The sequence below is a fragment of the Leuciscus leuciscus genome (genome assembly GCF_965113295.1).
Source record: "Leuciscus leuciscus genome assembly, chromosome: 6".
Taxonomy (NCBI): domain Eukaryota; kingdom Metazoa; phylum Chordata; class Actinopteri; order Cypriniformes; family Leuciscidae; genus Leuciscus; species Leuciscus leuciscus.
This window is the reverse complement of record NC_138730.1, coordinates 25,488,305-25,515,067: the sequence shown is the minus strand read 5'-3', so window position 1 is coordinate 25,515,067 and position 26,763 is coordinate 25,488,305. Positions and strand designations below refer to the sequence as shown.

The 26,763-nt window shown below is 38.5% G+C and overlaps 2 protein-coding genes across 4 annotated transcripts in view; both read right to left on the bottom strand.

Annotated features, from left to right (window-relative positions):
- The window catches only part of pik3r2 (phosphoinositide-3-kinase, regulatory subunit 2 (beta)), a 32,576-nt gene extending 8,928 nt beyond the window's left edge, over nucleotides 1–23,648 (bottom strand). The window contains exons 1-12 of the mRNA XM_082172000.1: nucleotides 23,337–23,648; nucleotides 17,481–18,184; nucleotides 6,951–7,043; nucleotides 6,310–6,381; nucleotides 5,313–5,453; nucleotides 4,943–5,141; nucleotides 4,754–4,839; nucleotides 3,708–3,813; nucleotides 3,515–3,613; nucleotides 3,171–3,351; nucleotides 283–408; nucleotides 55–197 (exon numbers count right to left, since the gene is read on the bottom strand). Of these exons, the coding sequence (XP_082028126.1) occupies nucleotides 55–197; nucleotides 283–408; nucleotides 3,171–3,351; nucleotides 3,515–3,613; nucleotides 3,708–3,813; nucleotides 4,754–4,839; nucleotides 4,943–5,141; nucleotides 5,313–5,453; nucleotides 6,310–6,381; nucleotides 6,951–7,043; nucleotides 17,481–17,799 (1,565 nt within the window). The 5' untranslated portion in view covers nucleotides 17,800–18,184; nucleotides 23,337–23,648. The remainder of the gene's footprint in view (nucleotides 1–54; nucleotides 198–282; nucleotides 409–3,170; nucleotides 3,352–3,514; nucleotides 3,614–3,707; nucleotides 3,814–4,753; nucleotides 4,840–4,942; nucleotides 5,142–5,312; nucleotides 5,454–6,309; nucleotides 6,382–6,950; nucleotides 7,044–17,480; nucleotides 18,185–23,336) is intronic.
- Nucleotides 23,649–24,255: 607 nt separating this feature from the next.
- mast3a (microtubule associated serine/threonine kinase 3a) overlaps nucleotides 24,256–26,763 on the bottom strand; it is a 28,847-nt gene continuing 26,339 nt past the window's right edge. For all 3 annotated transcript variants that reach the window (XM_082171980.1, XM_082171979.1, XM_082171981.1), the window contains one exon: nucleotides 24,256–26,552. In XM_082171980.1, the coding sequence (XP_082028106.1) occupies nucleotides 25,753–26,552 (800 nt within the window). In that variant the 3' untranslated portion in view covers nucleotides 24,256–25,752. The remainder of the gene's footprint in view (nucleotides 26,553–26,763) is intronic.

The following is a 26,763-nucleotide window of genomic DNA, read 5'->3' as shown; positions in this document are numbered from 1 at the left end:
AATTATGGATTCTATGGATATAGTGCTCTGATGTCTAATGAAAAACAAGACTACCTCTCAATCTCCTTGTCATTGCCTTCTCTGCGAAACTTCTCAATGTTCTCTCTGCTGAGGCGCTCCTGGGTCTCACACTGCTCCTCAAAGATCTTGATGGTCTCGTTAAAGGCCTCTATGGCTGTTCGCTTCATCTGCAGCTCCTGAGAGATTGAACAGACCATCTCTATTAGTGACTCAGTTAATAAGATCCCAATGCATTTAAAGGAGAGACGAAATGCGGCCTACTTGTGATGTGCGTGTGTATTCTTCATACAGTACATCATATTCTCGACTCTTCTCCTGAAACTGCTCGTGATACACCTTCAGCTGCTCTCCTACCGCCTCAATACTGTCCTCTTTCACCACCTGATCCTGCAGAGCACAAGAAAATGTGTTCACAAGCCTTATTCCCCCCCCCTCAAGTTGGTTTTAACAAGAGATGTGCAGAACTATATATACAGGACATTATTTGTAGCGCGACAGATCGCTGTAGCGCTTCAGTTCATGCAGCGCGGAGTGCGAGCCTTTTCCTTCACTTTAATACAAGTTATAGCACAAAAAAACCATGCATGAACACCAAAAGGTATGTTGAAAGATACAGTACAACTTACCGAAATGTAGCATGTGTCATGCAATTGCTTAATCAGTGTTTCAACAGCGGAAAGTAGTCAATAAAACAGCTTGTAAACAATATGTCACTTAAAGGGATAGTTCACTTTGAAATTAATTTTTGGTATGTTTTAGCTTACCTCAAGGGCATCCAAGATGTAGGTGACTTTTTTCCCGCAGTAGTTTCAATTTTTATATTTTTAGGTCAAACCGTTCTTGTCTGTCAGTCATATAATGCAGGTCTATGGTCATCGTCCAAATTAAACAATTCCCCATCGTAAGTACACATTGATGGCCTAAGACACGATGGCCTACGCAGCCATGTCGAAGTGATCTGATCTGACGTGTACGCAGACTGGTGCATAGATATATACACACTAGATGTCGCCTTGTCTACGGCAGTTCATTGGAACGAATGTCTTAAAGGCGACATCTAGTGTATATATCTATGCACCAGTCTGCGTACACGTCAGATCAGATCACTTCGACATGGCTGCGTATAAAAGGTAAAAACGATATAAATACTGTTCGTTTTCTCACACAAACCGCTTGTTTCGTGTCTTAGGCCATCAATGTGTACTTACGATGGGGAATTGTTTAATTTGGACGACGGGGAATTGTTTTAATTTGGACTCTGTGCTTGTGTTTTGAGATAATGACCATAGACCTGCATTATATGACTGACAGACAAGAACGGTTTGACCTAAAAATATAAAAATTGAAACTACTGCGGAAAAAAAGACACCTACATCTTGGATGCCCTTGAGGTAAGCTAAAATATACCAAAAATGTATTTCAAAGTGAACTATCCCTTTAATGTACCTCAAAAAAGTTATTCAATGTTCACAGTTTGTTAGTTAGCTATAAAAAGAACACTATATAGGAGCTTATTTACTGTTAATTATATATGTGTGTTTGAATAAATTTGTCATGAAGGCAAGTGTTTATGTGCAACTGAGTTGCATACAAACATTTCAGATTTATTTATGTGTAATTATATCTGAAAATAAATGGAATATTTTGTTGAATATAATAGTTTGGGCTCTGTTGTTAATTTTAGCCTCTAATGTTATAATAATGTCCCAAATGAAAGGGGTTCCCTGTATAGTTTACACAGCATTAGAGTTTTTTTTTTCTCCTTAAGAAAATCAAACTAATCTGTATCGGCAGATATGTTTCTAAATAATCGGCTATCGGTATCGGCAAATAAATGTAGTATTGGTGCATCTCTACTACTGAGTTCAAAACAGCCAGATGCAGCACAACATGCAGGGGTCTTACAACTTTTCTTAAAGGAGAACTCCGGTGAATTTTTAAGTTAATCTTGATCGTTTTACCTTTGTGAGTACCGTCTATAGAAAAAAAAACGAACCGGATCGGTGCTTGCAACGCGGAGCTGTTACAGTTAATGCCCAGAGCTCCCATTCAGCTAAAACGGCAGTTATGGGCGCATTAACCTAAAGAGTGTCTTTGTGCCTCTTAACAGACACAAAATGCAATTAAAATGTCTGTCCAACATGAACAGGGCCCTTACATGACAACAAGATGCGTTTAGCAACTTAGCCATTGTTTAAACTCACCTTAATAGTGTTTTAGACAGCTAGCTGTAGTCTCGCGCTGAAGTCCCGTGGGAACTCAGTTGTAGCCGGAAAAAGTGCGCGTGATTTTTTCCCCCCCAAACCACTTCAGCGGAAATCCCGCCCTGCAGCTGATTCTAAGGTTTTCATTGGTCATGTCAATCGTCACTGTAACCTAAACCAATTAAATCAGCTGCAGGGCGGGATTTCCGCTGAAGTGGTTTGGGGGGAAAAAATCGCGCACATAGTGCAGGTGGGAGGAGCGTCGTGTTCCGGCTACTACTGAGTTCCCACGGGACTTCAGCGCGAGACTACAGCTAGCCGTCTAAAACACTATTTAGGTGAGTTTAAACAATGGCTAAGTTGCTAAACGCATCTTGTTGTCATGTAAGGGCCCTGTTCATGTTGGACAGACATTTTAATTGCATTTTGTGTCTGTTAAGAGGCACAAAGACACTCTTTAGGTTAATGCCCCCATAACTGCCGTTTTAGCTGAATGGGAGCTCTGGGCATTAACTGTAACAGCTCCGCGTTGCAAGCACCGATCCGGTTCGTTTTTTTTTTCTATAGACAGTACTCACAAAGGTAAAACGATCAAGATTAACTTAAAAATTCACCGGAGTTCTCCTTTAAAGTTGGAGATCAATTCTAATAACAAATTTAGTATTACATGCCAGAAAGCTAAATAAAACAGTGTCCCTAAAATATTTAAATGTGAATCTAATATCATGTGGACCACTTTTAAGGTATTTGTATGATTTTTTTGGAAACTGACAATTTGTGGTTGCTATGAACAACCATTGTATGGAAAAGATCTATAAGAATATTCTTATGTACGTTATGAAGGCAAGTAAATAATGACAGAAATGTCAATTTTAGGGCAAATTATACCATTAATGTGAAAAGACGGCATCAGTTTGAGCATTGTGAAGAGCGGAGGCATCGCACCTGCTGATATTTAGACACGGGGAAGAGCAGGCGAGTGTCCAGCTTGGCGTTGTACTGAGTCAGTGACTCATGTCGGTAGTGGTTGATGAGCTCCACCACAGAGAAAAAAGTAAGAGGTTCTGAGAATCCATACTTCCCCCCGCGGTAAAAAACCTTGATCAGTTTGTTATTTCCTCCTTTCCTGGAATAAACACCACAACGCTTTGATCATGTTGTGTCCCTGTTAGACATTCCACTTTTTAATCATGCATTGTAAACAAATGATACAGCAGCACACCGACGCAATGCATTCATCTCCTATTAGATATTAAACAAAATGCAGTTTGGCCTAAGGAAGCGCTCACCTGAGGGTCAAGGTGTACTCTCCCTGCACTTTGCTTGAAGCGTCCCGCACCAGGAACGTACCATCAGGAGTGTCTCTCATCTTCTCATTCACTTCCTCTCTAAATCCGTGTGCATCAAACAAAGATTCGTCATATACAGAAATGTGTGACGATCTTAATAACAGCTTACCAGGTAATTATATCAGCGGTTTACCTGGAAATGTCTCCCCAGTACCATTCAGCGTCACTCAGTAAGCTGTTGTTTCCATTGGTCACAGATGAGGCCATGGCTTTGGCTTTGGGCGGTTTAGGAGGGAGAGCTAATTAAACAAGGCAAATAAGATAAATATTTACGATAAAAATAAATGAATCTTTGTTTTCCCCCACACGACTGAGGGCAACATTTGCTTTCACGACTTTCATGCATTGTCACCATAGAAACGTGCAATGTCATATTACAGGGACAGTGTCTCTGGAGCCACCTGTCTTGCCCGAGGGCGTAATGGTGATCACCCCGGGAACAGCCCTGCAACCTTTCAGTTACCAGCTTAGATATTCGGCAATGACATGATGTTTTCTCTTCAGGAGTAGGGTTTGTGTCTAAACTACAGGGAAGACGAAGCTCTTTTGATTTCTTTCTTTTTTACATTTTTGTGACGGCAAAGCTGAATCTTCAGCATCATTACTCCAGTCTTCAGTGTCACATGATTCTTCAGAAATCATTCTAATATGCTGCTCAAGAAACATTTCCTAATATCATCAATGTTAAAAACAGTTTTTCAATTTTTGTGTAAACCTTGTTTTTTTTGTTTTCATGATTCTTTGATGAATAGTTTAAAAAACAATTTATTTGAAATAAAAATATTTTGTAACATTATAAATGTCACTTTTGATCAATTTAAAGCATCCTTGCTAAATAAAAGTATTAATTTCTTTGAAAAAAATCTTACTGACCCAACAGTTTTGAACGTTAGTGCGTGTGTGTGTGTGTATATATATATATATATATATATATGTACACACACACACATCCAGAGCTGAACATTTCAATCTTATGTCTATAATATACTGCATTAGTGGCATGTTATAAATAATCAGAGTTCTTTAGTGCGCTTGCATAATTGCAATGTGAAACCAAACCAAAACTTACCGAATGTATAAAATCTATCAAAACATGAACTTTGGTTCAGACCTTGGTGTGGACTTTCAGGTGTGAAAACACCTCAAAAGCATTACTATTATATACAATAGGTAACTTACCGGGAGGGGTCGGCTCTTGTTCCCAAATTCTCTCCAAAAGAAGTCTCTCAACTGCAACCGCAGGAAACCCCTCATCTTCCTCCGACCTGAAAATCAAGCGAATAGAAATGGAGATAGTTTGCACATGTGCAAATTTTTAGCAACACATTTCCAGAGTTTGTCTCCAGCCAATAGAAACATCACGCTCACCCGCTCACAGGGCCCCTGATCAGCAGAGGGCCAAAGATTTGGCTGAGGGTGTGAATGTCGAGGCCGTTGTGCTCCGTGCACTTGCAGACCTTCTCCAGGTGTCTGAGCAAATAATGCAGCGTCAGGATATTCTGCAGTGGAACTTCAGGTTTCCCCAGTGCCTCCCACAGCTGCTCTCGTCGCCTCACGGAGGGAACGTCTATTCATGAATGACATCACCGTGAGCACATGCGCCATCAGACGCGCAGGCAAAGACAGGGCAGACACTCAGCACATTTGAGCTGTTTGTTCGCTGAGTTCATATAATTCTGTTACTTTCTATACACGGTGCTCTTTCGTCCTGCACGGATAAGTGAAAAGTGGCACATACCTGATTCTAGTTTCACTGCTGCCTGAAGGTCTGTATAAACAGAGGGCGGGATGATGGGGGCAGGAAGTTCCTGCAGGTACCGAATAAGAGCCTCCGAGAGTGCATGAATGTCCCACTGTCCCACGTCCAACTCCTGCAGCTCTGCACAAGACAAATGACCGGTCACATCATGATCCACACACTAATCCACTAGATCTAATCCAATACATCCCTTTCAAACACTTTAGAGTTACACAGAGTTACATAAATATGTTGTTACTTATGGTAACCAAGTAGCTAATTGCTGGGCAATTTTATCCTTCCCTTAACAGCATTTTATTTTGCCGTATCACTCCTGGTTATCACACTTTTGTGATTATGTTTATATGGTGTATATATAGTGGCGTTCAAAAGCCTGAGACTTTCAAAATCTAATTTAAACCTGGAAATAACATTTTAGGATTAAAAAATAAAAACAAAGAAACTGTAAAATGACCTATAAATATATATATATATATTTTTTTTTTTACTAATTAGTAGTAGTACAAGCAAATATTATACTTATATAATATTTATAATTATACAATACATTATATAATATTTATTAAATAAATAAATGTATTAAAGGTAGATGGATGGATGGATAATTATCACTAGATCCCTAGCAAAAATAGTAATATTTTGTAGTTTTATTATTTAATGCAATGTTTTTTTCCAATGTAATAATTTAATTAAAATGTTACATTTAAAATGTAAAAGGCGTTGTTACAGCTGAAAAACAATGTTATCATTAAACAACCTAGTTAAATAGAGAAAATATTTAAACAATGTACACAGGCTAACATCGACACTAAAATGAGACAAACAGAAAGACTTACAGAATAACACGCAAAAAAACTAAAGCAATCAAAATCCTTAAGCCCTGCCGCTGTGTGTGTTTCCAAGTATGTGAATAAAACTTTTCCACATCTGCGAAAGAGAAGAGAGTCAAAAGATGAGAACAGCGGATTTAACTTACCAGCGAGGCTCTGTCGTTGACTGTCAGAGGCTGAAGCGGTGGATGTCCTGTAAAGTGTCATAGAGTCCAGACCTAGCAGAAAATCGAGGCATTAGTTCATCTCTCAAAAATAGATCTTCCATGCCAGCTTGGATTAGAGAAGCAGTCACATCTAAACATTAAATGTAAAAGCCCAGAGATATAAATATATCCAGTCATGCTATCGGGAGAACTGGGAAAACAGCCCAGCTGAATCCCTGAACTCTGTTTTAGTCTGTGAAGAAGTGAGAAGACGGCTTCAGTCAAGCCAGACAGTCCGAGCGTCACTCAGTCTCTCGCTCAAGGGGAGAAAGAGAGGGACGGCTCACAGCGAAAGAGGAAATCTGGGTGGTAATAACTGCCATATGGTACAATAAGAAATTTTTTTCACACTTCTGCTTCCAATGTTATTTTCAATGTGGAAATATCTATAGAAAATACAATCAATTTTTAAAAAAAGAAATCCAAGGTAACTTTTTATTTTCGTTCTTTCTTGTGGTTGGAGGCGCTCTGCAGGACTCCTGCTCGCTCTGGATTTGAAATATCATGTGTCAGGTTCTCTAACGAACAAACCACAAACAATAAAGCCCTTTACATGACATTCAATGACACAGAAGTATTACCTGTCTGCTCAATTGCTTCAACCAACTTAATAAGATTTGGGGGAGCAGTTTCTAGGTGTGTGAACTGTTTGGTCAAGTCCAGGACTGGAGCAACTGAAACGGCAGAGAAAGAGGAGAATTTCAAATCAAACTTCTGCTTATGTGCTTCCAAACAACAGCTGAAAATAAGAAGCAGCTTATTTAATGAACATCAAAACCAACAACTAAATGATATCACTTACTGAACATTTTGTAGAGGGGTCAATGACAAATATATATATATATATATACTTTTTTTTTTTTTAAGAAAGCCAAGCACAAAGTTCTTTATACCATTTTCAACAAAAGTTGACATTTAATCACTCAACTGTCATGTGGTGTAACCATTAAGTAAAAAGTAATAACATTTTCCTTACACCTTGAATGCATGTGAGTGCACACATCTTATTCATTATAATTCACATTCTTAATATATTTTTCAAGGTAACAAATTTTTTTTTTTATTAGATTATTAACTCATAAATATATTACGTTTTTGGGAAGTCACACCAGACCACATGACACTTTACAACCTTAAATGTCACAAAAATCTCAAATTAGCTGATTTTTATTTTAAGAGGCTTGGTGACTGTCATACAGTGGTCGCAGGGTTCCACTCTATGATATCATTTCCCGTTGCATGTTTTTTTTGTTTGTTTTTTAGCTTGGTTGCACCATATGACTTTGATTTGAAGGACAATTGTTTTTAAAAAAAATATTAATAAGAAGGGTTTTTCCACTAAGAAATAATCCAAGATTATGCTTTTTAATATGGTTTTCTTTTCATATGGTGGTTTTCTCTTTATTTATATTTTCTATATTTCGTTTTTATACCCCAAAAGAAAAATGATCAGAGTGAATTATAATGTGTATTCAATTTACTGTATGAATGAATTGTATTTTAATGGGTTTTTTTTTTAAATAGATCCAGACAAAGAAAAGCATCATACCATGGACCCATGGGATCACATTTGAAGGTTTCCTTTTTTATAAATAAAATTAATGCCATAAATACTGTAAAAACCAAATCCTAAGAAAAATGTGCCTTAACACCAGCATTTACTCTGGCACTCTTCTTTCTCATTTTTGAATTGTGGTGTGCAAGATTACAGCCTTCTCTACCTACTGTTGTGACTCAGTATCCCGAGGCCAATGTTTTAAATTTGACTTTGACTTGCCTGTTACCTTTTTTAAATATAGCGCTAAATGTGCAGTCCTTCGTGGAATACTAAAGCTGCCAAAAGCAGCAACTGTCTAGCGGAGAAGGCTGTTGATGTGATATAATGAGAAGGCTATTCTATAAAATCTGTGTATTTTTGCACCTCAGACTTCAGAGCCTGTGCTAAACTCAACACAGGCCACGTCTCCCGCTCCTCTTCTGTCTTAGGGGTGTGATGACTGTGGGATGTATAATTGCATGTGGTTTTTATATTGTGCTTCCTTCCTTGCTTGTTCTATTGGTTAAAAAACCCTCTTGAATTCATTAAAAAACTTTTAGAATAACATTAAGTAGACATTAGAACACATTTCAAAATTAAATAGTGAAATATTGTATTTAAAAAAAAACAAATGGATGGAGTTACACCGAAGAAAACAAAGAAAAAAATTTCTTTATCATACAAAAGCTTTAAGCTGGTGAAAAAAGCCCTCCGTTTCCTTCTGTCTTATCCACCCCTTCTGGAGCGAGCGCTGCCTTGGCCCTTTGCGTGAGTGGAGCACAATAAACTATTTAATCAAAAATCCTGAACAAGCAAAACCCCACTGGCCGTGTGCCAGACCCTCCTTTTCAGGCCCACCACAAAGAGGCCAGAGCTTGGCTGCCTTCGCCTCCTGGCAGTGCAAGGCTAAACCACGTCTGATTATTAATTTTGGAGTTCAGACGAAGTGCCATGTCAGCACATTCCACTTTTCCACTGCACGTTAAACATGGAACTCTGCTCGCTTTTCCCTCTTACGGACACGAATCCTGCCTCTGCCGCCCTCAATCTTTCCTCATCTCACACAGTTACCTCAACATGAATCCATGTCCTATCCTTAATCCATATTATATCTATATCCTAGGGATGCATTACAGAGACTTCCTAACTTAATTTTTGAATTATGATTTTTATTTCCTAAGACAAGTTACCATGGTTACTAAACAGATAGAATGAGATTCTAAGTTAGGATGTTTCTGTAATACAGCCCCTGAAGAACAACTAAATTAATATTTTTCATTTTCAACTTTAGGCTGAGATTTCTTTGTCAAAGACAATTTACTCCTGAAGACAAATGGCTGTTTTACAAATATTAGCAATGATATTTACTATTTTGCACACATATAATTTAGCAAATGTCTTTACTTACAATACTTTTTGTCTAAAATGACAGCATTTTTTTTTTCCCCCAGACCTATCACTTCTTCTGATGACCAAGTTTTTAATTTCTAAATTTAAATTAGGTAAATTTTTTGCGTATCCTCCAAAATGTCCAAGAGGCTTTAACTAAGCAAAAATGTAGTAATACAAGTAATAAAAATGTCCTTGTCTCATTATGATTTATTTTTATTTTATTAAATGTAATGTTTTTCTTTAAAAGAATGAAATTTATGAAAAGTAGTTTAATATTATATTTGTTTATTATTTCTTAGAATTTAATAAAACCGCTCCACTGCTTAACACACTCATGCATAACACGCTGAGAAAAAAAAAACAACAACAACAAAAAACCAGGAAATGATGCAGACCCCCTCGACTGTTAAGGTGCGTCAAGATCAATTGTCTCAGATAATTTGACCTTTTTAATGGCAGGGCAAAAATGTTTCTCAAAACCACATAAAACCAACATGAATACAAAGATTACGTTGCTAAGAACTTCGCGCATGATGTCCTTTAAACAACAACCAAAAATTTAAAAGCAGTTTCCTTTTATATCTTGGACACTCTTATTTGTCATTTACAAAATGGCTGCTTGTGCTTGTGTGGTCATCCATAACAAAACACAAAATACTGATTATATTCCTATACTAATAAACAAACTAAACTATAGCTGCAAACTCACTGGCACAAATAGTCAAACCCGCAGCAGGGGTTTTTGTGCAAAATACAGCTTTTAGGAAAAACAGCTGTGGCCCTGAAGTCATTGTTGGTTTTTGGAGAGAGAACCAACTAATCATTACCCAATTATAGTCGTCTTGGTAGTCTGCAATCTGGCTGGCCTGCAACTGAACGTGCCCTGGGAAAAAACAACTGCAACAACTAATGCTATGATTACTTTATTCAGCTGTCACTTCTTCACGGCTGCACTGTCGAGGCAAAAATGATCTTATCCATGTATAAATGGTTGTCTAACAAAAGTAGGCAACTTTTCTTCTGTTGTTTATCATTTTTATGCTTGCTGAGTTTAATTTAACAGCCTACATTTTGGTAGGCCGAAGTGCTCGACTAGTTTGCAATTGTTTGTGTGTGTGGTTTTTTGGTTGACTTGTGCTCTGATGTGCTCTTCATTAACTTAGATTCGGCCATGCTCTACAAATGGAAAATGATGTCTTTGTACTCAGTGAATATGATTATGTAAGACAACTTTCACCCGCATTCAGTAATCTGGGCACCTCATTCATAGCTAACCAAAGGCCTTGCCCATTTCCTTTCACTGGAGCTCTAAACCTCTCGACATGTTTTAATCTTAATGCAGTGCAAACGGTATTAAGAAACACAACACACCAAAGCTGCAACTACATTAGACAGTCTTATAAAGCTCAAGTTTCTTTTTGTTGAGCAAAATCGGCTTCAGGCCTGACAGGATTTCTGCACACTGCACAGACAGAGTGCAGCATAAAAGGAAGAAAGGAAGAAAAGATTTTGATAGACTAAAATATCACAAATATATCACATGTACACTACTGTTCAAAGGTTTGAGGTCGGTAAGATTTTATGTTTTTGAAAGAACCATTTGTCATCTTAGATTAATGCACTTAAAGTTAATCTTTAAAACACTGATATAATTACATAGTTAAAAGTAATCTTTAGCAAAACCTAAAATGAATTATACTGCACATTATAATGTTGTAACGCCTAAATTCACTTGTAGAATTTAAATGATTGGTTTTAGTTTTCAGCGTTTTATTTGAATTCTGACAAAATATTATATAATTTTAATATCGGCCTTTTACTGATTATGAAAATTATTATCAGCTTATTGGTATCAGCCAGAAATGTAATATTGTGCACCCCTAGTGGGCATCATTCGCAACTTTTTACTCTCAGTTAGGGCTTCACGTTTAATAAATAAAAAAATTGCAATCAGAGTATGACCTAGTGCAAACTGAGGATCTTTCTGGAATTTAGACACAATAAAATGCATAATGTTAGGGCTGCATGATTGGGGGGGAAATTTAATTGCAATTTTTCTGGTTAAATTTGCGATGCACAATTTAAAATGCAAACAGCCAGATTGTTGTGCTTGTTTGTAGGGCTGCAGAATTTGGTCCAACATTTAGATTAATATGACTAATAATTATTATTATGATGATTATTATTGTTGCTAAATAAAAATATTAAACAAAATAAGAAATATTACTATTGTAATAACACTTCCATTATTAAAAATAAAAATTTGAGTACTAGAGCTGACGTGAGCTCCGAAAACGACGTTGCGTCACGAAAGTGCGGGCTCGTAGGAAGACCGCAAGTGCTTACTTAGGGTGCCATTAATCCCAAAAGTGGAATTAAACGCAGCCAATAAACACACGACTGCCACAATATATGGTGTATTTGAGTTCTTCAAGCCTTCTCGGGTATTTTCATTATAATAAAGTATATTTAAAATGCAATGCCTGTATCACTGTATAGTACTATAAAATGATAACTTGTGTGTGTGCCTCATTCTACGATAAGCTAAATCAACTCACAAAAGGAAGTTATTTCAAACACTCAACTGACGTTATGAAGAGAGTCTGGAGTCGTATTTTGTTGGACAACAGGTTTATGAACGCGTCGCATTACAAGTTTGGGAAGATATTTCACGCATGTTGCTTTTTCAAATTCACGTCATAAGTGACTCAAACTCACAGTACTTGCAGAGATGGAGCAGCATTTACTACTGACCACAGAGCTGTGCTTCACCAACATGCTGTGCATATATTCATTGAATTAAAAATCGGGAAAAAAATACATATAAATATAATCACACTAAGCCAAATCGCGATTTCGGTTCAATTTCAATTAATCGTGCAGCACTATATAATGTGCTGATAAAGCATGCTGTACAGTCAAGTAACAATTTGAACATAGGCCAAAGCACCATGGGAAAGATTCTTTAATACGGACTCAGATCGGAGGCCTTAACTAGCCCTCTACTAATTCTGTGAAAGAAAGTTCAGGGTAAGGAGCCGGGGGAAAATTCAAGGGGCCTTCTCTTTCTGAGAATTGTAGTGAGTGGATAGTTTATAGCTGCCTGGAGACAGTATCAGAAGAGTCTGTGAAACAGGGGAGGAGGAACAGGCGGAGACTGTACAAATGCCAAGCCATGGTTCACTTCAACAAGCAGTAAAACTGAGGCCAGGAAAAGAAAAAGAGGGGAAAAAATAGAGGGAGAACTTCTGCCATAGTTTGACTTTGTGCAACGTTTCATTGAGGACAGTGTTGGTGGATTTCAATGAAATCACATGAAATCTCTCTCACACTGAATAAGACATGGGAAAACACCACATAATTATTTTCAAATTTTCTGTGCAGATGCTTTTCTGCCATATTAAAGGGATAGTTCACCCAAAAAATTTACATTTGCTGTTAATTTATTCACCCTCAGGCCATCCAATATGTTGGGGTCTTTTTTTCTTCAGTAGAAATGCCGTAGTCCTCTTTTATTATAATACAAGTCAATGGCCACCACCATCACTTTTAGTCCAAAAAAACATATACAGACAAAACGATATTAATACCCGTAGCTCCTGACGATACTCTGAGGTCTTATGAAGTAAAACGATCGGTCATGGCAGTCTGGAGCGCGAGCTTCCAGTCACATACTGACGTATGCACGGAAGCAAACTCACACATGAGTTTTTATCTTTATTATTATCTTCATTTTTAATGTAGGGATTTAAAATGTCCTTTTGCTTTATAGCTCTTTTGCACATAGACACAGATATAGGCCTGTGTTTTCATAGCATTCAGTTGGCATGTTTGTTTGAAGGACAGCATTGGGAAGGATGTGGAATAGTGTGTTTTGTCAATAAAGAAAATACAATTTTCTTGATAAAAAAAACTATTATAAAAAACTTTGTTCTTGAACAAAAATATTATGATAAAATAAAACCTTTAAAAGCAACTTGGTATATTGTTTGTTTTTATTGCCATACCAGCATCTATGGCCCTGTTTACACCTGGTATTAAGGGGCGTTTTGGTCGCTCGGATCACAAGGAGACGAGGGAGAAACATACCCGGTTACACCTGGTGTTTTAATCCGTCTCTTTTGTCCACTTTTATGGCCTATGGCCGGGAAAATGTATGAGTTTTTTTCAGATTTGATCTAATGGACAAAATAAACTCACGGAAAGAACATATGAACGCACCCGGACACGACAGAAAAACATACGGAGAGAAGCAGATTTCGTTTCTGCTCTGACAGATGCAAGACCACTGCGAACGCGGTGAGTGCGTTTTACAAATCGGGAATGGTGAAAGAACATTGCTTCCCATATTGTTTACACACTAAGTCGGTAGGCGAAGAGTAGGCGGTCTTTTGGTCATTATAACAAACATTATAGATTTTTTTCAATATTTGGTAAAACATTTTTTGGGGGATTATTACTGGCGAAACATTTTTGAAAACATCACAGAATGTCAAAATACTGGACTTGAAAATGTAATTAGCTTTATTAATCTGACATGATATTTTTTGTTTCTTAATAGAGAATAATTTCTATATTCTTCTTTGTTTGATGCTACATTTTCATGCAAATCCATTTTAAGCAGCAGGCAAATGTCTCAGGCATGTAGGTTAATTCCCTACAGCTACATAACAAGAAAAACTGTAAGTTAGCTGATTTTAGCTACTGTTTACTTACTGTTTACAGCAAGGAGACTCTAAAGCAACACTAGTGCAAAAAGTTTTGACCAATGAATTTCCATAACTTCTCCAGTTGTCTAAAAATTATTTTAAGATTTCTAGCTAAATATATATATATATTAGAGATTAATTTTCAGGCCTGGAAATCACAATTTTTAAAAATTCACAGATTCTTCCATGTTTTCCATGATCATGGTGACCTCTTACATGTTTAAATACTCAAAACTTTGTATTCCTCAGATTTGCCTTGAAAATGTGAAAAAGTCTGGATATTACTCAGAAGAAGCAGCTAAAATGGTGCATGTGACGTCCTGTAATTCAACACTTCGAAGTACACCACCAACACTTCTCATACTTTCTCTTTTTAGTCAGTGAGCATCACAGATTGAATATGACAACTTTTTTAGTGTGTACTGCAGACTTTTAACAGTCCAAAAAAAGGGACACAAAGGAGACATTGAAGCAAGAATCACCTGATGGAGTGGGAATGTGCAGATGAAGCTGAAAGCCCTACCTGATACATATAACTCTCCAAATTGGCCTGGTAAACTGCCAGGCCTCCAAACATACTATAATTTACTGCTTCCTGAGGGCATAAAGGGAGGAGGAGAGAGGGTTTGAGGAAAGTGCCAGAGAAATACAGGAGCAAAGACAGTTTGTCCAAAGAGACTATATATTATGTGTAAAAATGTTCATGTATTAACCGCTTTTTAATGTCAATGTGTGAACAGCTTGTAATGAAACTTAAAAAACAAGACCTTCCCCAACTTCCTACGTTATCTATGAAGAGCCTGTAGACTGATATTTACGTGAAGGACTTGGGACATTTTAGCCGGGAAAATCAAAAGAATGTGATGGTTACGCGAGCTCCCGAGAGCCTCTCTTCCATTTAATGACCCAAGAAATGAATGCTTATACAATGTTCAGGTCAGGATAATGCTGAAAGAGCCATTCTGTACTGTAATGTCAATGTGTCATACAAAGAAAAGGGATTAATTCAAACTATAGTCTCACATAGCCAGATCTATACAGTCTATAGCAGGGGTATTAAATTAAAGTTCCCATTAGTGGTCCGGTCTCTATATTACCTTCCCAGCGGAGGTCCAGACAATACTTTTTTGGAACAGTTACACATTTCCATCGGGGCAGCCGTAGTGCTTTGTAAAAGAAAAAATCCTAAACACTCAAAATAGTCATCAAAGATGAGAATCTTGGGCCTAGAGAGCCAAAGCAGTGATGTCCAAGAATTTTTTCCAATATTTACCCCCCAAAAAAGTTAATATTTCTCTCAACTGGATATTAATATAAAAAGGTTAGGCTAGATCAGATGTTTTATCAGGCTATAATGATTATTATTTTACATTTAGAGACCTACGTGCAGGGGCGCGGGAAGATGTTTTCGGATGGGGATGCTGTTTTGTACCGGTCTACAGGACATAATATTAAGATTTTAAGTTATTGAGCTGTTTACACTGACATAGAAGAGCCTGCACAGCAACAGGAAATAAAAAAAAAATGAACATAAAAACCTGCCTAGCTTACACAACACCGAAGGTGGACTATAGTGCTCTGGAGTAAAGCGGACAAATTCTTTTAATGCACACTGAAACGGTCACAATATGACAACATTCTGCGTGCATTTAAAAAAAACATAATTCAACATAAAATTAACACTTTTTAATAACCCACTTAAAGTGTTTATAACAAATAAATGACTAAATGCTCAAAATGAATAAACGTTAATGATAAATGTTAAACATTTACAATCCTGTGAAAACAGGGGGTGCTGTACTTTTTTTGTTTTCGGCAGTGTTTTAGCAAAAAGTATCTATTCTGCTGCTGACCGTGTTTCTGCTACTGACCGTGTTTCTGCTACTGTTGCTAAAAACGGCCGCGTCATCTGCAGCTCTTAATGTGGCGCTTTACGCCTTTAGCAGGAGAAAGAAGAAGTGATGCACACGGAACGGAAAGGGCTTGAATGAAGTGCGTTTGGCTCTAGATAATATATATTATTATTAATATTAAAGGTGCTCTATGTATTTTTTGTGTGTGAAGGGGTTGTAATCTCACATCAAAATTATCCATTTTGCGGGTTTTGCTATTAACCTCTGAAAGCAAGTATTCTTATTTTTATGTGAAGGTGCCGGGTCGGATTTACCGCGAAATACAGTGACGTCACCTGCATGCTCGCCCCCGAGCCTTTGCACTCAACAGCGACGACACTGCAACTTATGACATGATGGACTTATGCAACTTATGACATGTCTGATAACACTAAGAAACGACCTGCTCCCAGCACAACACGTCACAGACTTCAACACAAACTCCACATATTGATAAAAAACAAAAACAAAGTTTTTTCTGCTGAAGCTCGTAAGGCCAGACGTGAATCGGATGAACTTCGGGTGAAAAAACACGGATCAACATCGGCAGGGCATTTGAATCATGGAGAAACCTTATCTATAAACCTAGAATGTATACATTTCCTGAAGAAAATGTGAAGTGGTGCTTGCAGTGGCAAAATTCGGCACGGTTGATAGGGTTCCATACTTATCATGGAACGAGCATGGAGCATTAGTTCAACGTCAAGCTGATAAAATTAGCCTATTATTGTAACGTTGCAGTGGGAGTTTACCTGAGTTTCCAGCATGTTGTGGGATGCTTTCTCCGGTGTGTTGCGTCTCAGTCTGGCCGGTACCCACAGACAGTGCTCGCTCATAAATTCGAGCACGCACGCGCAAGAGCAAGCGATTGTAAACTTATTGGTTGCAATCTGAAACATCACCGCTAGAGGCCGCTGAAAACTACATACAGCTCCTTTAATATAATATATTAATATTATATTAAAAATATTACAGAATATACGCTGAAAGACCATTACCGCAAATTACCCTGAGTGCTTGCGGTGTGGACCGCTCCATTGTTTCGACGCGCTGCTCACTTTAAATTGTAGAAACAGTAAAACGCCGCAATTATGTTTCCGCATAACCAAGCCAGGGTCTGGAACCAGACCGGTCTGCCATTTGAATACCATTGATCTGTAGTCTCAAATATAATTTAGAATCAAACTCTCATAACAGTGTAATTTTAATTAGCTCATCTGTTGGCATAATGGCCACCGGTGTCGCTAACAACAAGGATTTTTTAAATCTACATATAGCCCCTTTAAAGAGTTAGATGGTCATGCTAGATGACAAAAAAATAAGAAAGATCTCTGATGATTCAATGCCTAACTAATATTGCTGTAGAAGAAGCCAGCTGTCAAAAGCAAAATCCCCATTTTCCTTCAACAGAAAAGGGGGGAAAATCCACAAATGTTTATTATGAGAGATCTGAGGTTTGATTCAACAAGCATATCAGTCAGTTCCCAAAACAAAACGGGTTTTGACCTCTCTAGCACACATTAAGCAGGTTAGTCATTGGTCAACACATTAAAAGCCAATAAAAAAAGCAGCCAGTCTTACCCTGCAAAGTTGGCTCAGGTCTGGGAACAGCAGGAAGCGGTCTCTGGGAACGAGGCTGGCAGGACGGCATTGACATTTTCACAGGTCCCACATACTGCACGTACGTCCCCGGAAAGTCTCCCCTCTGTTTGGTACGCTCGTTAAACCCTAAGATCCAGCCGATGTATTCCGGGTGCTGCTCATCTCCCTCTTTGATGCCCAGTGACAGCAGAGACGCTTTGTCGACCGTCAGGATATCACCGGGCTCAAGGTCAATGTCATCCTCCCAGTCCTTACAGTAGGCGTACAGAGATCTGTACTGGAAGCCATCAGCAGCCATTTTCAGAGTATGAAATGACAATCACCCCTGGCAGAAGAGTGTCGGACTGGGGGTGAAACTTTGCGAGGGTGCGAATGATGTCGTACAGTGGGACGTTTCGTTGAAAGCTAAGCACTACTGATCGGAGCTCATAAGCGGGCATGCGCGGTAGGAAAGGCTTAGACCTGGCCGGTGTTAGCCGAACAGGCCACTTTTCTCAACTTGAACCCGCGGTTCAACCAAATGATGGAACAAAGGGAATGCAGCATGCTCATTCAGGCACCGGAAAAGAAATAAAGAATGAAGTCCTTTACAGATTTCTTTCGCCAAATCAGCTGGTGTCGTCTTATAGCAGGTTGCTCAACATTCCCTCTCAAGATGTGATCCTCCCAGTGTAACGTGATGACTGTAAGAAAAAAAGACAGAAGTATATTAATAAGAGCAAAATAACTCACGCAGAGGCTTTCTTTCTAAAAGAATAAATAACAAAATACTCACAACAACAACTAAATTGTTGTGTTTACATGCACAGTTACAACCGAGCTACCGCAGGCTTTTGCATAGTCCAGCTACAGCTTTCATCTCAGTCCAAGTATACAGTAGTGGCTAAAAGTGAATAACGGCCAAGGAAAATTGACATCTTCACCCTATATTCAAATATTATAAAAAATGTGTTAAAGATTTTCTAAGCATATTGTGTAGTTGTGCTTAGATTCAATTGTTATATTTGTGATAATGCAAGTAAATATGGCAAATTGTGGCGACAATTTCTTTTTGCTAACACATGCAAAACACAAGAGAGAATCAATGCAATATCAATACCTAATTATGTTGTAGTCAATGTTTGCTCAATTCCCGTGATCTTTTTGTTTTTCTATGTATTATTATTATTTTTTAATTTGCATAGTACCTGTAGCTGTATTTTTTATTTTATTTTTTATATATAATTTTGTCAGTTAAGCATTTTGTTCTTCCCTCATATAAATTATTTTCCTCATATTATGATGGTTTAATCAAACTGGTAGGGTCATTAAGAACAAATATCCCTTCTGGACATCACTTTTGACCACTACTGGACATGACAGAATGCGCAATGAAATATTACAAAGATTAAATACACTTGTCTTTCAGAGAAAGTGCACAACACCAAGGCCTACTGTAGTCCGATTATACATGCTTAACAAAGACGAGCTCTAAATGCATTATCTTGGTCTGTTAGTCAGACTTCCCCCCCCCCAAAAAAAAAAACAGACTAGATGGACTAAAGCGTTTACATTTTGTTGTAATGATTGACTGTAACAATCAAAATAAAAGTGCATAATGTATAAATGCACCAACCACGATGCACCTCATACATGCGTCATATGATGGACATTAAGTCATTCTGTAATTTTTTAACACCATAATCTAAAGGCAAACTAAACCGAGAAACAAGCAACTCTACTTACCTTGAAAAAAATTAAAGCTAGAAATATCAACACCCTTAATTTCATAGCACAGCAAGTAACCAAATATTTTAATTTCAGCAAATTATCAAAAAACGATAACTGTCTGCCAAAAAATCGTTACAGTTGAGGGGTGATAGCATCCAGTTGTGGAAATAGCATTGCTAAATGAGTGCCGGTCACTCAAGTTTCAAATTCATCCAATATAAAGTCCATGCTTGTCTAAGAATCCCAAAAATACAGTACGTAGTCGATTTTGTTTAAGCTTTTTTGCAATATGCATCACTTATTTAACGGAAGAGCAAAACATATAATTTTTTCATGCGCATGCGCACCTTTGAACCAGGGGTTTATGCTCATATACCAAGAAAGAGGCACATTAAAGGTTTGCCAAACCTGTGGAAGGATTGCAATCGAATAAACACTATCAAAGTGTTCGCAGGCATGACAGGGCAGCACTCACCCCACTTTGACCAGGCGCACTAAGGTCTCAGTCCGACATCCTCTGTGTAGAGAAGAGAGGTGCAAGCGCAGACACGTGGCACTGACATACCCAACCACAGCCCGCAATCCTCACACCACCGAAACACCCCCTTTGAAAAACGTCATCCCCCTTTCCGCCTTTTCATCATTTTAACTAAACTACGTGTAATGTTACTGCTGCTGTAGGAAGAAGTTCATTCAGGAAAAGAGAAAAGGTCCATTCTGAGTACAAGTTCTGAAACTAAAAGTTCTGCTGAGAGAAATCTTCATCTTTACAGTCAAGCACACGGCTTAAACTGCAGGACAGCAGCTGGCTGATTTGTACGCATCCTTTCCTCCCCTTTATTCAGCCAGAGTAGAGCAGTTCGCAAAACACTGTGACCAAGGCAGAGCACAAAATAATTAATGAATTGAGCCAGGAAACTCACTGTTGCTACAGAAGGGAAAAGGTAATCCTGCATTCCTATTGGGCAGCATATGGCCATGTGCTCAAGAATCACCAGAGAAGCTGGGGCAAATCAAGCAAACGTTCTAATATTAGAAAATGTATCTAGGCAGTGATCAAACCCAAAAAACCCTTAAACTATACTGCTTTTCTTCAGTGGATCACTTTTTTGCCATTAACAGGAATATGTTTAAGCTTGTATGGCAGGCTTATGAGTATTTTGAATGAGAGACAAGCAATGCAAAATCAAACAAAAAATGTTGAATGAGGGTTGTCTAATCAGGACTATGGCAAATTATTAGGATCATTAGGATTTTTAAAACACAAGGAAAACGCAGAGGACTGGATTATGTTTGGAGTTCAAATGAGAAAACAGTATAAGGATTCTCTATCGTGCTGTGCATGTCTTCAGCCTCAGGCTACCGAGGTAGGAGTTTAATCTATCCATGGGACGCATGTAAGATATAGAAATTAGGACAGTCTGGGTATTTTGCAAATGTGTGTCGAGAAGGAAAACGATGAGATTGTCTGGGTATGAAAAGCTTACGCAATATTTTTTTCCTTTTGTTTCATTGGCCGAAGTACCTTGACTAATGCCCATGAGTCTGGTGACAGACAGTGTTCTCCAAACAATATGTCCTTTTAAAGCTTGGAGTGTGCAGGACTGAAGGAACGGCATGCGGAACATACCCTCTGGATATAGGACAGGATAGGATAGGATAAGGACAACGTTGCTAATTAAAGTTGAAGTGTGCCTTTATTTTACAATACTTTCTCAAGTTAATGTGCAGTCAATTTGAAGTAAGCCATTTGCATGTTCATTCCTACGAAAAGTGTAAACACGGTGGTGCTTTCAAAACATTGCTCTCTTTGTGTGAGCATCCTGACCAGCCTGATGCAGTAACACTGGCTCAACCAATGGTGTAAGTTTGGGATGGGACTACACTCTCGTCCCATTAATGGCGGATGAGAGGGGAAATGATTGCTACCTCACATTTCTTATTGTTGTATTGTCATTAAGTATTAAAATGTTTGCACCTATAATTTTAATTTGCATTGAAAAATATCTAGTAATATTTTAAGGATATTTGACAAGTTATTTAAGAGTAACCTAAATCACGATGAAATAAAAGTAGCGACAAATCTTTTCTTTCTTATTGTGACGTCCATTTGAGTGCAACGGATTATTGACAAAGAAAAAAAAAGTAGGGCGGGGCTTGGTTCTATCCATGTGGGCGTTGCACTATCCATGTGGGCGTTGCACCGGCAGTGGCTCAGTGGTTCATGTAGATGGTCTACAAACCAAAAGGTTGGTGGTTCAATCCCCGGTTCCACCTGACCAAGTGTCGAGGTGTCCATGAGCAAGACACCTAACCCCAGCTGCTCCCGACGAGCTGGATGGCGCCTTGCATGGCTGCCACCGCCGTCGGTGTGTGAATGAGTGAGTGAATGGGTGAATGTGAGGCTATGTAAAGCGCTTTGGTGGCCATAGGTCTGTGAAAGCGCTATATAAATGCAGTCCATTTACTCAAAAATTAATGCAAGCTTGCTGTCATTTGTGGTGTGAAGCTGGTTCTTGTCACATGACCTGCAGTGCACTTGCAGCATTCTGAAAGTTCTCGCGTCTTGCGTATGATACGCCGTTCTAAAAACGCGGCGCTCAAGTTAAAATAAGTTCAACTTTTAAAAGACGTGCACGTGTCTCGAGACCTTGCGGTTTTTCCCCAACCACTGCCCCACATCTGTGTGAACCGGCCATATTGTTTTTTGATTTTCATAGAAGCCACACTGCAGGACTGTGGCCCCAAATAAGGTAAAATTTTATCGCAATGGTCATTAATCGGCTGTCGGCGAACATGTCAAACTAGCGATCAAAGACTACAGCTTTTAGCCTAAAGCCGGGTGCACACTGCGATTTTGGCCACGATTTGGCCGTCTGAGACAATTTTGGCAAATCCTAAAAGAATCCTCTGATCCTTGGCTAAAATCTAAAGTCTTTGATCGTTAGTTTGGCGTTCACCGACAGCCGATTAATGACGAATGCGATAAAATTTTACGTCTGACGAAATTCTGGCAGTGTCAGAAGATTTGGCTCACAGTCCTGCAGTGTGACTTCTACGACGACCGTCAAATTGTCTTCATTTTTCAAGACAATTATGACCAAAATAAACGTTAGAGATTTATTTGTAGCCACCATTTCAATCCCGCGTGTAAATGCAGCTCACATCACTGAACGTGTCATTGATTGATGATGTAAAACTCCGGACAACTTTTTTTGCGTGCGTCCGTTTTTAACGCGTCTTGACTGTCGTACAGTCTGAAATTAATGACAGCTGAGATCTTACAGTGTGACATGGCTTAAGGCGAGGATCATGTTCGTACAGTCTGACAAGCAACAATCGTAAAGGACTATTATAAATCGCACAGTGTGCACCCTGCTTAAAATCAGAGGAATTTTAGGATTTGTCTCAGACGGCCAAATCGTGGCCAGAATCGTAAAGTCTGACGCGACGCACAGGCTCAACCCCAGTGGAACAGAGCGGCAGAGCTTTACCCTCCCGGATCCAGCTCCACTCCGTGTTTTCATTTCTCACTTCATTTCGCACAATCCTGAGAGAAACTCGCTCTGAGACAAACTGTGAAAAAAAATCCCCTAATAATCATTTTAAAAAAACACTTCACCATTAGCTAGAACTAACTGCTGTAGAGGAATATAAGCGTCGAATATAAGCAGTGTCTAAAAAATGGACACTTCAAATTCAGAACCGTCTAAATTTGCTATAAAAGTTCAGTTTGTGGAATAAATACTTCAGAAACTGCTCGAGCACTATGAAGGCTCAGTTATTGTCACGCGCTGAAGCTCTTGCAGGCTGTTAATGTAAACTGTGTATGCTGCCTTGAACAGACAAGGCGAACATGCATGTGCATCTTGCAAACCTAACGCATATCGGTTTGCACATTTCTGTCGCCCACTAAATCCGAGATTTTAGCAAACGGCTATCCCGAAATGTTTGCAAAGAAATACAACGTTAGCTTATCGTTAGAAGCAGACACTCTACATATTCTATATTGTAGAAGCACACTTCGTGTCTTTTCCACCATTTCCCCACATTTGGAAACTGCTAGCTAGCCTTTCAGTTTAGTAGACTACAGTAACGCAATGTGCAAAACTTGGGAAAACTTACCCGTGGCAAGTCGTTGCAAAGGCTTTGACGGTTTTCTTTCGCGCGTGCGAATTAAATGTGCGATCTTTAACACTCGGATGGACTTACGTTTTTAACTTCCATCCACTCCCCCAGCAGAGTACAGGATTGATATCGTTTTCCTTTTCATTCCGCACGAATCTTTTCAACTTGCCGAACTGCCATTTTCCAGCACAGCACAAAACGGGGCAGGACTGCGTGAGAACTAATGAAAGCTCGACGGAAAATAGCGGAATAAGCCGAAAACGTCCGAAAGAGTAAATCTCGTTTAACACATGAAGCGTTCCACATTCTTGCGCTCCCTATTGCGCCATCCTGTTAGGCAAGGTAGCGTAAAAAAAAAAAAAAAAAAAAACGTTCAGAAAAAAAAGTAGATGTACTAGTGATAATTTTTTTTTTTTTAAACATCTCAAATTACGCTATTCTTCGAAATGGCCACTAGTTGGGTTATCGTTTAGGAGAGTATACTGAGACATTTCAAAAGCAGCATTAAAACATTATGATTTATGTAACTCAGCAAGCAATAAAATGTATTCAAACATTCAAAAGTTTGGGGTCAGTAATTTTGTTTTAAAATAAATAATTTTATTTAGCAAGGATGCATTAAATTGAGTAAAAAAAAAAACTAATTTATTTGTATTTTTAACTCAAAGAATCCTGAAAATAGTTTAGAAAATATTTAAAGTTACTTAAACTGCAAAAATATTTCACAATATAACTTTGTGCTTTATTTTTTGACCAAATGCAGCTTGGTGAGCATAAGGAACTTTTTACAGACCCCAAACTTTTAAATGGTAGAGTATTTTGATCAATCCTTGAGGCAATAGATATACCAGAGGCCAGTAACACTTTAGTAGAAAACCTATTCACAGTCACAACAGGAAAAGCACTGACACTGAAATGATTATAAGCAATTATGTACACATTTAATCACTGTTAAATCCAAACTTTACAAATGCAGTTGTGGGTGAATGGATTTAGTTTGAGAGTCTATGATCTTTTTGAGTCCTTTAAATCAGGTTGTGTTAACAAAAAAATGATTACAGAGAACTTCTACTTAAAAAAAAGAACAGTACCATACAAAAAATATTAAGGTAGTGTGTGAACTCGAGGAAATAGTGCCACATTAATCTGAGATACAGAAAAAGAGAAAGACAGACAAGTCAGACTGGGAGTGCAAGTTATAATTCACAAGTATCTGAACTTCTGTCTCTATAGTTCTGATTAATGAATCAGGAAGCAAACCAGTTTAACCAAACCATTGCACAAAAAGCTCATGTTACAAGTGAAGTAACAATGATTTCTGCCATTTCTTTCCAAGCAAACAAGCAGATGACAACACAGCAGAAGGCTATCAGGCAGATTAAATCTATGGCATTTATATAGGGTAGTCACAAAAACAAAGCCATATGGCTGTTGTGTGAATTCAAGAGAAAAGACATTTCCACAAGTCAGACTTCAAAACACTGAGACAGAAAACCACAATTTGTTAAAGGTTACATAGGTCAAATGATTTCAGTTGTACAACACTGCTACACCATACACCAGATCCAAAATATTATAAATAAAAAGTTATTACCAAATTAGTATTCGTAAGCCAATTTGTTCTTTCCAAGTAATGAGAAAAAGTACACTCATGATAGTGAACATGATAGTGAAAAGGTAAACATGATACACCACAACGCCAACATTGGCTGAATGGCTTCTTAAAATTCATTATTTAGGTGCTGGAATAATATTGGGTATGACCGACAGAACACAAGATTAATTTCCTGTACATCCAAATTTGACAAATTGTTGACCAAATAGACATTATATGATACTGATATTTATGAGAATGAAAAAACCCCCCCCAAAAAAACAACAGTAATTGAACCTCAGCAGGACCACATATGTGCAAATTCTCAGAAAGTGATCCTACTGTATGACCTTTCTATTCCTGTGTCGTATAAAAGAAAATACAATAAATAAAAAAAATTCAAAATCTACAAAAGTTCACTGTGCTACCTGGTAAAACTAATTTTATGGGATAGTCCACTCAAAAATGAAAATTCATCATTTACTCACCCTCATGGCATCCCAAACCTGTATGACTTTCTTCGGTGGAAATCAGTAGGGTCCAAAACAACATTGAGACCATTTCCCAAAGATCTTCTTTTATGTCCCACAAAAGAAAGAAAATCATACAGGCTTGGAACAACATGAGGAACAACAGAATTTTCCATTTTGGGTGAACTATCCTATTAAAAGACAGTTTGGCAGGTGAATGACTTCTAACTTATGAATAAATGATACTAAACAAAGACTTTGAACCCCTGTCTTTTCTCTGAGTATGTTTCAAATGATCATGGAAGCACCTGTACATCGGAGTCTCACAGTTTTCTGGACATATCTAAGGCTAACACCCATCCTCTTGTTTCTTCTGTTCTTTTAGCCTGGATTCAAGCTCATTGGTCTTCCTCTCTGAATTCTCTGAGCTTCCCTCAGCCTGCGTTGCGCTGATCCATGCCACTTTGAAACGTGGATGAGATGGCACTGGTGTAGATGTTGCGACCTCCTTGTCATCAGAGTCATCAAAGCTGACCTCTTGAACGGCTTCCTGCTTTTTAAATGAATCTCGTCTTTCAGATAAGTTTAGCTTCCTCATAACCACACCGCTGGAGTCCCTCACTCGTTGGCCAGCCAGGTACAACCCTTGTCTAGCATGGTCACCAACACACACAAAACCTGAGGCAATGTCACTAGCTTGTGACTCAAACCCTTCGCCCTCACATTGAGAAACCTCCACAGTGTGTCTTCGAATGGAGAAGGCCTTTTTGTCTCCATGTTGGGCACCGGAGAGCCTCTCAGATGACTGAACCCTTTTCAGCAGTGGTGAACGGGGTGATTCTGCACTGCGGGGACACACCGTCTGTCTCACGATGGTCGGTGGGGACATCATCTTATTATGAAATGAGTGGAGGCTTTTGGGAACTCCAGCAAGGGAAGATGGAGAACACTGCGGAGACAGAGGCTGAGAGGAGGGATTGCAGGCGAGGGGAGAGGGGGGAATACTGGTGCTGGACTTGCAGCGTCCTGCTTTGCTATAGCGAAGGCCAATCTTGGATCCCAAAACGTGAAGGGAACTTGGTCGACTTTGAGGGATGGGTGAATTTGGAGAGCTTGAGCAGGGTGAGGAACTCTGTGGAGAGTTTGAATCTGTAGAGAGAGTACAAGCAATGCCAATCAATCACAGACTACTTGAAAAATATCAATGATAAAGTCCTTCTTTATTTTTATTCATCAGTAGAAGAATGTAAAGACAATTTATTTTGGAACTCTAATGCTCCACCAATACACTGTGAAGCAGTTTGTTACATTTTCTTAAGAAATAAAAAAAAATAATGCCAAACTAATTTTTTCAAGAATT